We start from the raw sequence: 15,790 nt of genomic DNA, 5'->3' as shown, positions 1-15,790 counted from the left end.
ATTTTTGTCGTAGAACTATTGAGCGGTTCAATTTCAATTCACGACTTGATATATAAAAGGCAAAGGTGGAAGCTCATTACACAAATTTGATTGAAAAGCATTTTATTTATTCATTTTTTATATACATATGTGTATAAAACTCTATACTTTGAAAATAAAGTTAGAAAACAAATATACGAAAATTACGAGTCAATATATCAAGGTAACGTAATTTTAAACGTATCGTTGTCATTATCTGCCATAATAAGAGTAAAAAATCTTTACAATTTAACGAAAATTAAAATTCTTATACGTTAGAAATGTGTGCAGAAATTTTCGTTAAACAAAACGTACGAAGTTTATATAATTTGTTTAGTTCCATGGGCTGTAAAACCTTGAAAATTTATCTTTTCATTCTCAAAAAAAACTAAATTTGGTAACTATACAACGTCAAAAAAATTTGCAACGTATGGAATAATATCATTGAGATAATGCAATGAAATAGAGCTGTTCCAATCAAAACTAAACTAAAGTTGCATTTAACGTGTCAACCATGAGATTCAAAACAAAAACAAAAAACAACCGCTAAATTATTTCAATATATTTCATCAATCTTTTCTCTGTGCGTGAAAAAATAACCTTTTAAACTATAATGTATAAAGAAAATAGATTTATTCTATTTCACGTTCACGCTAATTTGAGTTCTTCTAGTTTACTTAAGAGTTTTGTAAATACAAGTAGGTACAAGTAAAACAAAACCAATAATTACAAATTTTTAATAAAATGAAATTTCAAGCAATTTAGTCAAAAAAATAAAAAAAAAATATTAATGACATTTTTGACTACTTTTTAAAGCTCTTTTTTTAGCATTCGTGGAAACAAAAACCAGTAATATTGTTGAATTTAACATTGACCAGCATTTTTTAAATAAAAGTGAGTTGCAAACTATACAGTGCAATAAATTCAAAGTAAAAATATTTCAACAAATAAAATTTTTTGATTCCCAAAAGTATTTGAAAAATTGAATTAACAATAAAAAAAACTTTAGCACCTCTATAATTCACTGATGTAAAAATTGTACTAAACAAACTTGTTTGTATCGTAAACTGCAAATATTCATTGATTTTTTAATTAAAATTCACACCATTGTTCTCAATTTAGAATATTCTTTCTGAAATTTTTATAGCATCATTTGTTAATAATAATATAATAATTCTAATCTAAACAACATTACACTATTGTACAATCTCCCAAATTTTCTTATACAAATGGTTTAAAAGTGAGATGCATGCGCTTCTGTATTTCTTTGAGAATCGGACGTTGTAAAGGCTTTTTGTCTAAGTTGTTAATTTGAGATGTTTTATTAGGCTGCTGATGAAATATTTTATCCTCTTCTTTTGTATCAGCTACAAATTTGTGCTTGTAGTTTTCTAGTGTAATACGGTATTTTTGCATTTTTTTTGATAGTGGTTTTGGAGCAACATTCTCATTTCTGACCTTTAATTTTTCAGCATCTCGTGAAGATTCAATATCGTTTTTAAAATTCAGTTCATTGTCGTCTTTACACGCAATTTTTTGGTTATACGATTTTCTTTGCAATGTGTGTACCATTTCACTGGTTTGATGAAGTGCTAATTGTGCATTTTTGTTATTAAATGTTGAACTATTAATTTCAATGTCTTTTGTTTCATTGTTACTATAACCAAGACCATCTGTTGTCAATGCAGATAGTTCAATTTCAACATTTTTAAAAATATTCTTGTTGAAATTGAATTCAGAATTTAAGCTGGACTCATTATCCAACTGCAAATTTGAAATCGTTCTTTTACTAGCATTTGAGTAAATATCACTTCTAATTTCAAAATTACTTAATGTTTTACTTGGATTCTTGTTTTCAGTAGACATTTTATTAACCATTACATTAGGAAATGTATTTTTTGAATTTGTCAGAGCAGGAAAAAAAAGTTCTACATTTTCAATATCAAATGCATCATAATCTATAACATCTTTGCAACTCATCTCTTCACTTTCCAAGTCTGATGATGTAATTATACTTTCATTTCTCGTTTTTGCAGACTTTTCTGTGGTCTTCGACAATACCTCTACTTGATAACTTGTTTCAACAACTTTTTTGTCAGTTTTGGAATAAAGTTTGGTTTCGTTTGATTCTAAAGTTGATAAAGTATTGTCCGTGCTTTTAATGCATAAGCCAGAATCAATCTCTTTCTGATAGTAATTGTTTTCAGTAAAATCATTGGAAACATCAAAACTTGAATTTTCAGTACTTGCCGTACTGTTTTTACTAATATTGACATTGACAGAAGATAACTTGGCCCTATCTGTTGTGGGTTTTGTAAAATATCGAGTTGAAATTGGTTTGAATAATGGCTCTGGTCTTGATCCGACCTTAACCTGTGTTATTTCGACTACATTATTCTCAGGAGCTTTCAAGTAATCATGAGAAGCTTGTAAACATCTGTTTAGTAGTTGATTTTTACTTTCCAATGCTCTGCTATCATCGGGAAGAACACATTTTGTTTCACTTACATAATTATTGCTCGTTGAAATAAGTTTATTCATTTTCTTTTTAAGTGCTTCAAAACTATTGTGCATAGATACTATAGGAGCTGATACATTTTCCAAATCACTGCTTACATTCAAAGTATCATCAGAATCCAACATTTTTTCTTTTTCTCTACAAACTGCTTTTATTCTATCAAATGGGAAGCTATGAGAATTTTTTTTCTTTTCAGATGGAACTAGTATACCTGAATTAATTTGAGGGTTTGATAATTCTTGTGAATTTGGAACAAAAGCAAATAAATCATCTTCGTATGCCATTTCCTTTTTCCTAGACTCTCTTTTTGCAGCATTTTCTTCATCTGTGAGTGAGTTTACATAAGTTATTCTATCATAATCATCGCATTCATGTGTTGAACGATGATTTTTGGTTTGCTGAAAATAAAAATTTAATCATTTTCCTAATTACTGTCATCGTAATGTTTGAAAATATCTTACCTTATCTGTTTTCATTTCAAAGTATCGATATTTACTTTCAATTTGATTAGTTGAACCCTCCACAATACAATTATTAACTTCTTTGAACAGATTTTTCTGTTCTTCTGGTTTGTTATATCCATTGTCATCATAAATATGTTTCTCATCTTGTACACTTGTGGATTTTATATCTTCAATTGTTATTGGGTTAATCGCCTTAAAGGTGTCAATTATGTTCAGCAGGTGTGAATCGAAGGAGGGTTGAAAAAGTGATTTAATCAAGGCTGGTATTCGTATCTTATCTGATGGTTTATTACTGATGCGTTGTTCTATTTTAAAGATGGGAGAATCAATGGCATTTACATTTCTTTCAATGTTTCCTTGTTTATTATAAACAGTTTTAGAAGACACTGAATTATCAACAAAATTTGAAAATTCATCTGCAATTTCTGATTTTAATTTCGCTATAAATTTAATAGTTTCCTTCTTTGTTTCAACTTTTTTTAATTTTGCTGGCTTCTTGTCCTGAGTAATGCTGCTATTTAATGCAACAGTTTTCCAATTTACTGGTGCCATTCTACCACGATCTTCATAATATATTCTGTTGTTATCTGGATTAGTGGATAAAGGTTTTTTAAGATGTAATACAGTAGTCAAATTTACACATTGGTTATTTGTATCGTTATGACGATTATCTATTTTCGAAGATCTATTCTTTCTTAGCTTTCTGTCAACTGATGCAGAAGCATAACCAATAAGTGAATTTGTGCTAAAAGATTCATTCCTTTGTTTTTGATACTGGATATGACACTGTAATTTAAATAACTTTTCTTGTGCAACAGTTTTCTTTGCTATATCGAGAGAACTATTAGATGAGCTGTTGCTATTGTTATCTTGGTTTATTTGTCTTCTGTTATTAATCGACTCGTTTGCAGATTTGGCCTCTAGATTATTTCGATCTGGAACTTCATTTTTATTGACTTTTTTGAATCTTTTCCATAAATACAATGCATCAGGAGAAGATGGTACAACACCATTAAGTTTAACATCTATATTGCCAACTGCCATTTTATTCCAGATTTGAGAATACTACAATTTACAAGTCAGTTCACGCTGAATATATACGCTGGTTTGCGTACGCTCCGTCAGCGTCCGAGACACTTTAAAATATATATCATCATTGATTACAAAGACCAACCTCAAAATATTAATCATTAAATTATTAACGTAGAAAAATTGGCAATTTCGATAGATTAAATATCATTGAAGAAATTTTATAAGTTGGATGAAAAATTGAAAAAGTTCTCACCAAAAAATTTAGGAGCAAATATAATATGCACAGCAAGTGTCTTAATATATTTACACAACACAATGTGACGTAATTACGCTTGCTGCGAGTGCAAAGCTATTGCTCTGCATCAACTGCGGTCTGGCATTAGCCGACGCGACAGGGCGAAGCCTATGGATTGACTGGTGTCTACTCAGTCCTCTGCACTATACAGCCAACACTCCACCAGCGCCAATAGCGAACTAAATAGATGGATGCGGAAACGGAATGAAACTAGTCGGGTGGCTGAAACCACGAGGCAAGTTGAAACAAGCAAATAAAGAAGGACCGGCGAATGGTTTTTCCAAGAAAAAGATCTACTATAAATATATGTCACGGGTGTCCTTGTGAAGATCAACCTATTGAGAGGGCGAATCTGATGGTTTTTTTATTATTATTTGATGACATTTACTTTTATGACCTCAGGTATAGCATACAGCGCAGTGGAATTTCTTTTAGATATGAAAAAAAATAGATTTGACGCAATATAACCTTCTGTGCGCTATAGCATTAGCGTTCTTGATTGTAACTTTTAATCATAGAATATGAAAACAATTAATTTACAATTAAGACAAATTTGTAATTGTTCACTAAGTTGTACAGCAGGAAGTACATTATGATTTGAGTTTTCGAGTCTGAAAGAAACATCAGTTTTCAAATGTATTAATTATTTACAATTATACGAGCTTTAAAAATTTTATAATCAAATAATGTTGAAATTTATCCCATAAAAACAATAAAAACATCAAAAAACAAATTGTCACTATTTCTTCGCATAGTTTAAAGAGGTATTGTTATTCAACCTTAGTAAAAGAAGGGCGCATATCAAATTTCATCTAAGGGAAATAACTAAATTATACGTACAAAGAAAAACGTTTACCTTATCCCATACCTTTTTACGCATATACAGTCCACACATACATGCGCATACGTAGATATGTATGTATGTACGTATGTACAATATATATATATATATACGCAGTACATTGCAGAGTCACCCTCCCTCCCCGCCCCTCGACGGTCGAGAGTTTCGAGGTTGCTCTCGACTTGAGGTTGGTTCACTGTTCAGTGTTCGCACAAGCTGGCAAGGTGGTCGTTGTGTTGTGCGAGCAGCTTGTTGCGCACTGATCTCTTACTCGAAAATGCAGCCTTTAATAGCCTCTGATACTTTCGATCGTCGTAAGTGCGATTTAAAATTGACGTGACGTTCATCGCGTTGTTTACAAGCGAGCGAATGATAGGTTAAGCAATCGCATGCGCGCACGTACGATATTGACGGAGAACAGGTCAGCAAAGCAGAGTGTTGTCGAGCACGCAGGTACGTACTTGTATATCGGCGGCGTAGCTCTCACATAACGGATCCTTGAGGCACAGAGAGAGAGAGAGAGAGAGAGAGAGAGAGAGAGAGAGAGAGAGAGAAAGAAAGAGAGAAAGAGAGAAAGAGAGAAAGAGAGAAAGAGAGAGCGCCGTGCCCGTCGAGTGGATCAGCAGAAGTAGCAAAGGAGAGAGAGAGAGGGAGCATAGAAGAGCTACTGCGATCGCAAGCAATAAAATGCGGAGGCGGAAGGAAGAAAGAAGACGGCGAAAAGCAGAACAGCAGCTGCCTTGAGGATGAAGACGCACTTTGCCGGCAAATGAGTACAGGGATTGATGGCGGCAACTGTGCTGCTGCTGCTCAGCCGAGTGCTCCTCTTCGGCATTTTGTTTACGGAAGTCCTGAGCGCAGGTGCGTGTAATTTAGCTATGTTCGGCTCGCAGCCATGCTTACTCGCGAACGATCGATAGCTGCTGGAGTTACGCAATTGTCACATGTGCAGTGCAACCTTATCCTCGGTTGACTGTTAAACGCCGAAGGCGAGTTGTGCTCCGCGATTCTGGCCAGCCGCGTCTGTGCTGCGCGCATTATTTTATCCGCGAGAGCTGCTTTGTCGCGAGCTTCTCCGAGCACAGTGCCGCTTCGTTATTCTTGTAAGGGTCGAACACGCGGCTGCGAAGCGCCGCGTCGGCAAAACCAGTCGTCCCCGAGGGAAGCGCGGACAAAGATCAACACAGGCGCGTAAACGAACAATCGATAAGGCGCCAGGCCAAGGTCAACAGCCCCACGCGACGTCACTCCCGCGGCGGCGGCGATGCCCGGTGGCCCCATTGATCGAGCCCTGTCATTCGGCAGGCGCGTCAGCGGATACCGGCAGCGGCGCCAGGAGGAGCGCTAGGCCGGCGCCGGCAGCCGGCGTGCCCCGGCTGGAGGTCCGGCCGCGCGGTGAGATGCTGCTCGGGCGCCGACGCGTCGCCACGCTGAGCTGCTCCCCGAGCGGCCTGGCGCGCGTGCAGAGGGTCAGCTGGCTGCGCGATGGCCGCGTCGCGCCGCCCTGCGGCCCTCGCCAGCGCTGCAGCCTGCGACTCGACGGTGCGCTCCGACTGGCCAGGCCTCGGCCGGGCGCCGGCGGCGCCGCCGAGTACCGTTGCGTGGCCCACACCGCCGACGGCGCCGCCCTGCGCTCTGGCCCGACCCTCGTGCGCACCGCTGGTAAGCACCTGCGCCCCCCCCCCCCTTCCTCCTCACCCACCCGACCTGACCTGACCTCTCTGCGCAGAGCTGGCCGAGCACTTCGAGGAGGCGCCTCGCGAGCTGGCCGTGCACGAGGGCGAGGTGGCCCGGCTGGCTTGCCGCATCGCCAGCGCGCCCGCCGCCGAGGTGACCTGGTTCCGGGACGGGCGCGCGCTGGCCGCGCCGGCGCCCGGCCTGGCGCTGCTGCCAGCCGCCGGCCTGCTGTTCATCCGCGCGGCGCGGCCGTCCGACACCGGCGCCTACCGCTGCGTGGCCGCCAACCGGCCGGCCAACGCCAGCAGGAGCAGCGCGGAGGCCCGGCTGCGCGTGCTGCCGCGGCGCACCGCGCCCGGCGTGCTCTTCCCGCAGGCGGCCGCGCGCTACGAAGCGCTCAATGCCAGCGAGCTGCTGCTGGCCTGCGCGGCCTCCGGCTACCCGCAACCCAACGCCTCCTGGACCTTCGTAGCCGGTAAGTAGCGCCGCGCCCGCGCGCCGCAGCGCCGGCTGACCGTGGTCTGTGCTTGCAGCGGCGCCGGCCAGCCGGCCGGTCGCGCTGCGCTCGGCGCCCGGACTGAGCCTGCTGCGGCTGCGCAGCTTGAGACCCGAGGCCGCCGGCACCTACGTCTGCTCCGCCAGCGGCCTGGCCGCTGACGCCGCGCGCTCGCAGGTGAGTAGCCACCGCGTCCACGTGCCGCCCGACTCCGAGCGCATCCGAGCGGCTCTGAACGCCTCTGCTCCGCAGAACGTGACCGTGGAAGTGCTGGTGCCGCCGAGCTTCGTCAAGCGGCCGGCCAGCCAGGTGTGCCCCAACGGCAGGACGGCGCGCTTCGAGTGCCAGGCCCAGGGCCGACCCACGCCGCGCATCTACTGGCTGAAGGACGCTACCGACATCGCCATCGACGGTAGGTCCGTGGCTGGGCGCGCAGAGCGCCCTGGTGGCCACCGCCGATTGAGCCGCTTGGGCTTGCAGGCCGGAGAACGCTCTACGTCAGGGATTTCGGCAAGCTGGAGCTGGCCATCTCGGCGACCGTGCCCTCGGACTCGGGCATCTACCAGTGCGTCGCGGTCAATGCTGCCGGCGAGGCTTGGGCCGCCGGTCGGCTACAGGTCAACGCCTCCCGCGACAGTCCTGCCGCGCCCACGCTGCTCGAGTGCCGGGCTCTGTCGCCCGCCAAGGTGTTCGTCTCCTGGCGGCTACCCGAGGTGCTGCCGCTCAGCAACGTCACTGCCTACACCATCCACTACAGGCCCGTTGGTAAGTACCGGGTGCGCCGCCGAGTACCCGTTAGTGCTCAGCACTGCTGTCCTTCCTGCAGACGGCGGCAAGGAGGAGGTCTCTCCGCCCGAGCCAGGCAATTCCACCTCCGTGCAAGTCACCAAGCACTTGCAGCCGTTTACCAACTACACTTTTTACGTGCGCCTGTGGACCAATCGTGGTCCCAGCGACCAGTCCGCCAGCGTTACCTGCTCGACGAAAGCTAGCGGTGAGTGTTGCGGCACATTCCCAACCACCACGGCCACCTTTCATCTTTTATCGCATCTCTGTTCGCAGTACCGAAAGCTGCTCCAAAAATCTATGCAAATACGGTGAGTAGCAGCAAGCTGAATATTACATGGGAGCCGCTGACTAGAAAGGAGGCGCAAGGAGTTGTAACCCAGTACAAACTTGAATGGCGATTCCTTCATCAGCCATCAGCTCGCGTTCGCCTCTTCCCAGCTAGCGTTCAACGGTACCTCTTGACGGGTAAATATATACGGGCATTTCTGACCATTGTCTGGTGCACCTTTCAATAATACCATACTTACAGATTTAATACCTGGACAACAGTACGAGCTTCGAGTTTTAGCCAGAACTGAATTGGGTTGGCCAAATCTTGGCGATTCGCAGCTTGATTGGTTGATGGTTACGATGCCATCGTCAACGGATCTTATTGAAGCTCAAATTTCACTTATCAATTCTACGACAATTAAGGTAACTATTTTGAATAATGTTTTATTCACCAATTTATTTGCGCTTCTAACATTTACTTGTATTTTTCCAGATCAATTGGCACGTTTCAAATTTAATTTTTCAACTTGAATCCTGGAATGTTAAACTGAAAAATGACGACACTTTTGTAGTTATTGCAGCAGCTCATTTGACGAAAGATGCCAACGAGTACGAATTTACAAATCTTGGTAAGCATTTCTTAATTAAGAACAATTACAGATATATACGTTAATGACGTTTTGATTATTTTAGAGCCGAAGGCGAGATATATAATTGAATTGTGTGCTCTCAATACGTACGCGGAAAACGTCAATTGCATCAGAAAAATAGCAGATTTGCAAAAGGTTACAAGTAAGTAAAGTGAAAAAAATTCTACTGTACCATACAAGAACATATATTATTATTTTTTTTTCTTTTTTCTTTCTTTTTTTTCAGTGAGCAATGCACCTACAGCACTAGAAGCAATTCCGTTATCTGCAAATTCAATTAGTCTATCTTGGGTATCGAAAAGTATCAATGGATCGTTTGAAATTTGTTACAACTCTGTGCACTTATTGAACGAATCGATTATATGTATTCTTGTGTATGAATTTTACACTTATTCGTTTTGAGTCGTGATGTTGATTGATCAACAAGCTTACTTTTTGCAGCAATAACACTCAAATTGATATAAAAAATTTGAAGCCATTTACGCTATACCAATTTAAAGTGAAAGCTTTGAACAACAGTGTGGATAATGATGATGACAGTGCAAGTATCGAGTGCTATACCAACGAAGATGGTAAATTATAAAGATTAGTTGAATTTGCTAAAAACTTCAAACCTTACAAGGGTTAACGTTTAGTTCCAGGCAAAGTTGAAGATGTCGAATGGTTTTTCATAAACAGTACGTTGGTGCGGCTAGCGTGGAAAGAACCGAAAACTGTTAATGGTATCATTCAGAGGTATTATGTGGCCTATTCGATGGACGACAATACCTACGAACCAAAATCAGCTTGGAACAATGTGACGGTATTTGGCAACAAGACGTCTATCAGCTTGCCAACTTTAGTGCCTGGAAAGCGTTATTTCGTTGTGATCCAGGCTGCGACAAAAGCCGGTACTGGTAATCCGTCTGAACCAATTATCATTGTGACTGCTGGCGGTAATTCTCTTGATGTAGCCGGTTCGCTAGATGAGACGAAATCTCTTCCAAAAATTAGAGAGTATAGGAAATTCGGTGAGTTTTTGTTGCTTTTAAGTTTAAGTTTATCATGAAAAATAATTCGAAATAATGCTGTTTCAGGAATAATTCTAGGAATAGGCATCAGCATTATAAGTATCTTGGTGTGTTTATGCAGCATGTATTGCCGTAGGAGATATGAAAATATGAGATCAGTTCGTGAGAGCGCTCAACCCTTGAAAAGCCGCGTTTTAACAACAAGGAATGGCATTTCTCAACCTGCTACTGCCATAATGAGCAGTGAAATCGAGCTTGCGGTATTGTTTCCTTCCACACCGATATCTACGAATCCTTTGTGTGATACCAAGGTAATTATTAACGTATGTTCGTCCATTGAACTTGATTGACATTAAACCATATCGATATAGGGGAGCGACCATGCAAACGGTATCTTGGAATCAAAAGAGCCCCTTTTGTCGCCGTGGGAGATGAATGGAATAATAAAAGATGTTCGTATCACGGAGAATCCACAGGTAAAGCTGTCCAAATCCAAATGCAGACTGGTATTAACAATTGTACAATGTACAACAGCAGCAGCACGAGCATTCAAGAGATTTGAATAGTACGCAGCTAACAACTATCGGTAATGATTTTGCCGGAAGTTTTGAATCAAATCTGAACAACAATTTGGGTAATTGTGAGTCAGCTGGCGAGGTCCTGGCTGCAAAAACTGTCCCTACATTTGTTCCCATGCTCGGCCCAAATGGTTGAAGCAAAACAGTTCCTGTGAGCCAGAAGACTACCCATGGGGAAACGTAAAGTATACGTGGGTTATTAAATCTTTATCTACCAACTAGTTGTTGGTACTTCCTATTATACATACACGCGCGCGCGAGCGCACTGTCTGCCTGTGTGTGTGTGTGTGTCTGTCTGTCACACACACACACACATACACACTCACACTCACAGAGATGAACGTAATTTTTAAGTTTTGAATCAGATGGTAACATTCAGTGCAAATGAGAATCATATGAGATTATCAAAAAATAGAAGATGCGAGAGAGAAACTGCCGGAGACCAATTTTGATATACGTGGTTATTCTATAACTTCCGGCTCTCTTCTGCTTATTACGGAGAAAATTACGTATTTTATTTTTTTTTCTTATTGCAGTTTTATATGCGAGTTTATTAATGATGACTGATATTTTGTACAGCGATGCTTATAGTATATACCTTCTAATGCACATCAGCATACTCTCTTTAATTGAGAATAATTACTGATAGATCAGACCGCATTTAAATAGGATGAATTCTGACTGAAAGCTTTAGCAAGAACCCATACAAAAACAACCAGAGGTTATCTTAATCGAATTAATATACCCGTGGTATTCCTACAAACAAATCAATTACATGTTTAAATAGAACAGTAATAGTATTTATGACATGATTGATGGTCAAATAATTCCTATTTTTAACGTTTTTATACATCGTTATTATTAAGCACACATCAGACGAATTGTTAAATCTCGACTATGTACTAATGTTTTGAGTTTTTAAGATCTTGGAGGCTATATTTTACATATAAATGATACATTATTTTTTTTATTTTTATTTTTACTAATATTATTTTTATCTAAGGAATCTAACATATTATATTTGTTACTGTTTGTGTTGCTGAATAGACACCAATTTGTATAGTCAGCGAGTAGCTTCCGCTTTCTCTCGTCTCAACTTGTTTCAAACTCTATTTGACTGACAACGGACAACCGACATTAGTTAAAGTAAGCAAATCATGAAGTCGAAATTTTCATCTTTCTTTATTTACCGCAGACTTCGGTGCATGTTACCATGACAAAAAAAAATACAGTACCTGATAGACTAAGTTATGCCGGTTAGAGTAAGACATAGGTATCTCAGTGTTATTACTTCCTTCATAAATCATTATTTTTCGTTACTCGCATTAGGCATTGCAATCTTTTCCAATTGTTTTGGTTACAATGCAATAGTATATAAGGTTCGAATGAAAAATTCGTGTTTTCATTAACAAACTGCTTAATACACGAGATTTTTTTCAAATGCTGCAAGCTCTTCTCTCACAGATGAAATGTGATCGAAGAGAAGTTGAGCATACAGATAATATTTCGCTGAATGCGTCTCAAAAGACTGTAAATATGTATTATAGCTTCCAGTTAAAGATGTCCTTGGTTCAAGCGACTCGAAATTCTTAACCAAGGCATTAAGATGCATCAGATATACTTGTATCAAAAATTATTGATGTACACTGTAAATTTCTAGTGCAGTCGAAAGTATTTTATTTTTAAATATTAAATTGAACATACTTGATTTGTTATAAGAAATAATAATGTTTTCAGGGGATAGCTTTATTTCAGAACTATCATCTGTAACTGATTTTTATGAGTAATATAAACAATATCGATAATGGCATAAATAAATACTTTACTGCCTCAAAATGTTCAAAGCTAAAATCCAAGAAATACAATTCAAATTAAAAAATAGGCATAGGCTTTTTTACAAGTAATCGTAAAATAATCACTTGATAATTTTTTTATTCGTGATTTAATATTGTATTTCCAGAACGTACCCTACAGTATTCGTAATATTTTATTCGATCCCAAATACATAGACGTGTGTTAATATACGTGAAAGTTGCTTACATCCGACATTTTTTTATACGTTGTTGTGAAAACTAGATCAAGAGTTGAAAGATATTTATGTACCCATTTTATGTAAATTTTTACACTAAATATCATTTTATTGGTTGTTATGTATAGAAATAGATTTTTTCTATGTGAATAATTTTTTTAATAGTACATTAACTTAAAGTACGTTAATTATAAAATGGATTTCTTTGGTAAAATGTACTCCAACTAAGTTATGAGATTCTTTGTGTTTCAGTTCTGAAAAGTTCTATAGTACAACAAATAATAAAGAGTAATTAGTGTTATACAAAAGTTCAAACTCTATGATGCTTTATTTCGGAACCAACGATCAAATGAAAAAAACAAAAAGAGATAAATAAAAAATCGAAAGATACAAAAAGTAATACGTACCTGAATCGTACAACAATAGATCTTTAAAAAAAGTGACGATTAATTGTTGAACCGCGTAGTAACGAGTAGTGGAGCTTTTCGATGCTAAGACTTTTAAGAGATTTCACAAACAAAAAAACAAACAAAAATAAAAATAAAAAAAACAAGTATAAAACGCTGTTCACCTATTCGTATATTATGTTAAAAGTTGATTATAAAAATTTTTTAAATTTAAGCGATGTATATGCCTGTACTAAACTACTCGGCAAGAAAAGTCTCAGATGTAAAAGTGAAAAACAATAAAATTATTTTATATAAGATACTTCGTTCTAAAATTATAAGTAAGATGTCGCAAATTGTAAAAATAATAGTTTTTTATTTATAATAATGTAATGTCTAAATCTGTTAGCTTAAGAGATCGTAAAAAAAAGAGTCTATGCTGTATAAGACTTTTCTTCCTGAGAATCAGAGTAGATGTGAAAGAAATTGATAGCATTATAATGTTATCAATTGTCAACAGACTTTTCCAAAAAAGGAAAAAAATTACTAGTAGGTCGCCGTGCTATTGCATTAAGAACAGAAAAATAACAAAAAAAGCAGAGAAAAAACTCAAGTACAGAGCAATAACACCCTAATTAAAACCCCCATCGATATCCGCAGATATATAGTCAATAGAAAGTATTCGTCGCATCCTTGCTCCGATCGTTTGGCTAAAATATAAAAGGTGCTAGAAAAAATTATCTTCAACGTGTTTAGATTTACAATGAAAAATAAAAATGTTATGGCACCTCATAACCAAGCTAACCTGAGGAACACCATTAATTTTTTAATTTTTTTATGAAAAAATCACTACTCAAAACATTTCAAAATTGATTAGTTGTAATCTAGATATAAATATTTATCGATGATAATTTTTTTCGAGAACCTTTGATTTTTATTTTAGGCAAACGATTACAGGGAAATAGAGACGAAATTTCTCTATTGACTGAATATCTATAGATATCGATGGAAAGGACCTTAACCCTTTTCCTCCCAAATAACACAAATTTTTTCTTAACTTTCATCCTCATATCTTTTAATGAAAAAATCGTATGAAAAATTTATCAAGCATCATATCTTGTAGATTTTGACCTCTTTCGAATGCCGTTGACAAAATTTACCTAAATTGTAAGCCGGAAACGTTATAGGCCGGTTTTCCGGAAAATTCACAAATTTTTCGCGTTTTTTTTTAAAAAAAGTATATTTTGAAATGGAAAAAGTTTGCACACACCATTGGAAACACTGTTATCGGTGTTATAGATGTCTTTTCTTTCAAATGCCGTTGGATTTTTTCCGAAATTTAAAATGGCGAACACAAAATGGCGTTCGAAAGGAAAAATTTTTTTTTTAAACTTGACGAATTTTTTCCTCCAAAACTATCAAGTTTAGTGAAAAATTTCTAAGAACAAAAATGTCTTGAAATTAGTCAAGAAATACTCTCAAATTTTTTCAGATTTTTTTACAGCGAATTCGGAAATTTCGATTTTCCGATTTTCCACGAATTCGAAAATTAACTCTCTCGCCTAAAGTCCTATCGCGTCACAATCAGGAAAATCGACTTTTAGCGAGGGTAGAAAAAAAAATAATTGTTAGACTTGAAATTTTTTTAATTTTGTGAAACCAAATTGAAAAAAATGTATACTAAGAATAAAATTGATTAATTTTTTACTCAAAAACTATTGACTCAATAAAAAAATTCATAATAACAAAAGAGTCTTAAAATTTACCAAGGAGTACTCTCAATTTTTTTCAGAATTTTCCGAGTTAATTTTCGAATTCGCGGAAAATCGAAATTTCCAAATTCGCTGTAAAAAAATCTGGAAAAATTTGAAAGTATTTCTTGACTAATTTTAAGACATTTTTGTTCTTAGAAATTTTTCACTAAACTTGATAGTTTTGGAGGAAAAAATTCGTCAAGTTTAAAAAAAAAATTTTTCCTTTCGAACGCCATTTTGTGTTCGCCATTTTGAATTTCGGAAAAAATCCAACGGCATTTGAAAGAAAAGACATCTATAACACCGATAACAGTGTTTCCAATGGTGTGTGCAAACTTTTTCCATTTCAAAATATACTTTTTTTAAAAAAAAAACGCGAAAAATTTGTGAATTTTCCGGAAAACCGGCCTATAACGTTTCCGGCTTACAATTTAGGTAAATTTTGTCAACGGCATTCGAAAGAGGAGGTCAAAATCTACAAGATATGATGCTTGATAAATTTTTCATACGATTTTTTCATTAATAGATATGAGGATGAAAGTTAAGAAAAAATTTGTGTTATTTGGGAGGAAAAGGGTTAACCGTACGAATGTAATAACCTTGACGTTATCGACGTTCAGTTTTAAAGCGGGCGTCAAAAGCCTCAACTTAGGTGTATTACAATCCTTCCATTACTGATGAGTTACCCGTTTAAATGGTAGTTGTGCTTAGCAGCACTAATCATTATTTATTGTCATTCCAGTATTTCTGCACTTAAGTAGTCACTAATTTGTGCTGTGGTGCGTGTGTGTTTGCTATCGATCAAAGCTAAACATTTAATTCATTGTACATTCACCTTGGTATTTATTATTTTAGAATTTCAATCCAATTACTGCAATATCAGCAACCTAACATATCTGATTCCATTCGATTTGTAAACAATGGCTTTTTTGCATATTGTGCAATAGTATTTCTTCATATAGCTTTCCATTACGTTATTATGA

At 38.2% G+C, this 15,790-nt stretch overlaps 2 protein-coding genes across 6 annotated transcripts; one reads left to right on the top strand and one right to left on the bottom strand.

Annotated features, from left to right (window-relative positions):
* Nucleotides 1–98: 98 nt before the first annotated feature.
* On the bottom strand, nucleotides 99–5,151 carry LOC131668455 (myb-like protein A). Of its 2 annotated transcripts, XM_058942638.1 has the most exons (3): nucleotides 4,286–5,151; nucleotides 2,998–4,136; nucleotides 99–2,934 (listed from the first exon to the last, which is right to left on the bottom strand). In XM_058942638.1, the coding sequence occupies exons 2-3, from the start codon at nucleotides 4,042–4,044 to the stop codon at nucleotides 1,240–1,242; spliced, it is 2,742 nt and encodes a 913-aa protein (XP_058798621.1). In that variant the 5' UTR covers nucleotides 4,045–4,136; nucleotides 4,286–5,151; the 3' UTR covers nucleotides 99–1,239. The 2 variants fall into 2 exon arrangements, with proteins under 2 accessions (XP_058798621.1, XP_058798622.1); XM_058942639.1 differs by having other exon boundaries at nucleotides 2,998–5,151.
* Nucleotides 5,152–5,355: 204 nt separating this feature from the next.
* On the top strand, nucleotides 5,356–14,974 carry LOC131668481 (protogenin-like). Of its 4 annotated transcripts, XM_058942690.1 has the most exons (18): nucleotides 5,356–6,029; nucleotides 6,474–6,830; nucleotides 6,898–7,320; nucleotides 7,379–7,518; nucleotides 7,594–7,753; nucleotides 7,822–8,106; nucleotides 8,168–8,335; nucleotides 8,404–8,438; nucleotides 8,541–8,595; nucleotides 8,660–8,823; nucleotides 8,894–9,029; nucleotides 9,094–9,192; nucleotides 9,277–9,424; nucleotides 9,492–9,622; nucleotides 9,686–10,060; nucleotides 10,127–10,371; nucleotides 10,432–10,536; nucleotides 10,595–14,974. In XM_058942690.1, exons 1-18 carry the CDS (start codon nucleotides 5,954–5,956, stop codon nucleotides 10,772–10,774), a joined length of 3,282 nt encoding a protein of 1,093 aa, XP_058798673.1. In that variant the 5' UTR covers nucleotides 5,356–5,953; the 3' UTR covers nucleotides 10,775–14,974. The 4 variants fall into 4 exon arrangements, with proteins under 4 accessions (XP_058798673.1, XP_058798671.1, XP_058798670.1 ...); XM_058942688.1 differs by having other exon boundaries at nucleotides 8,404–8,595; nucleotides 10,598–14,974; XM_058942687.1 differs by having other exon boundaries at nucleotides 8,404–8,595.
* Nucleotides 14,975–15,790: the final 816 nt, after the last annotated feature.

The sequence above is a fragment of the Phymastichus coffea genome, unplaced genomic scaffold (genome assembly GCF_024137745.1).
Source record: "Phymastichus coffea isolate CEN01 unplaced genomic scaffold, Cenicafe_Pcof_1.1 PCOF00078, whole genome shotgun sequence".
Taxonomy (NCBI): domain Eukaryota; kingdom Metazoa; phylum Arthropoda; class Insecta; order Hymenoptera; family Eulophidae; genus Phymastichus; species Phymastichus coffea.
This window is presented reverse-complemented; position numbering and strand designations above follow the sequence as displayed.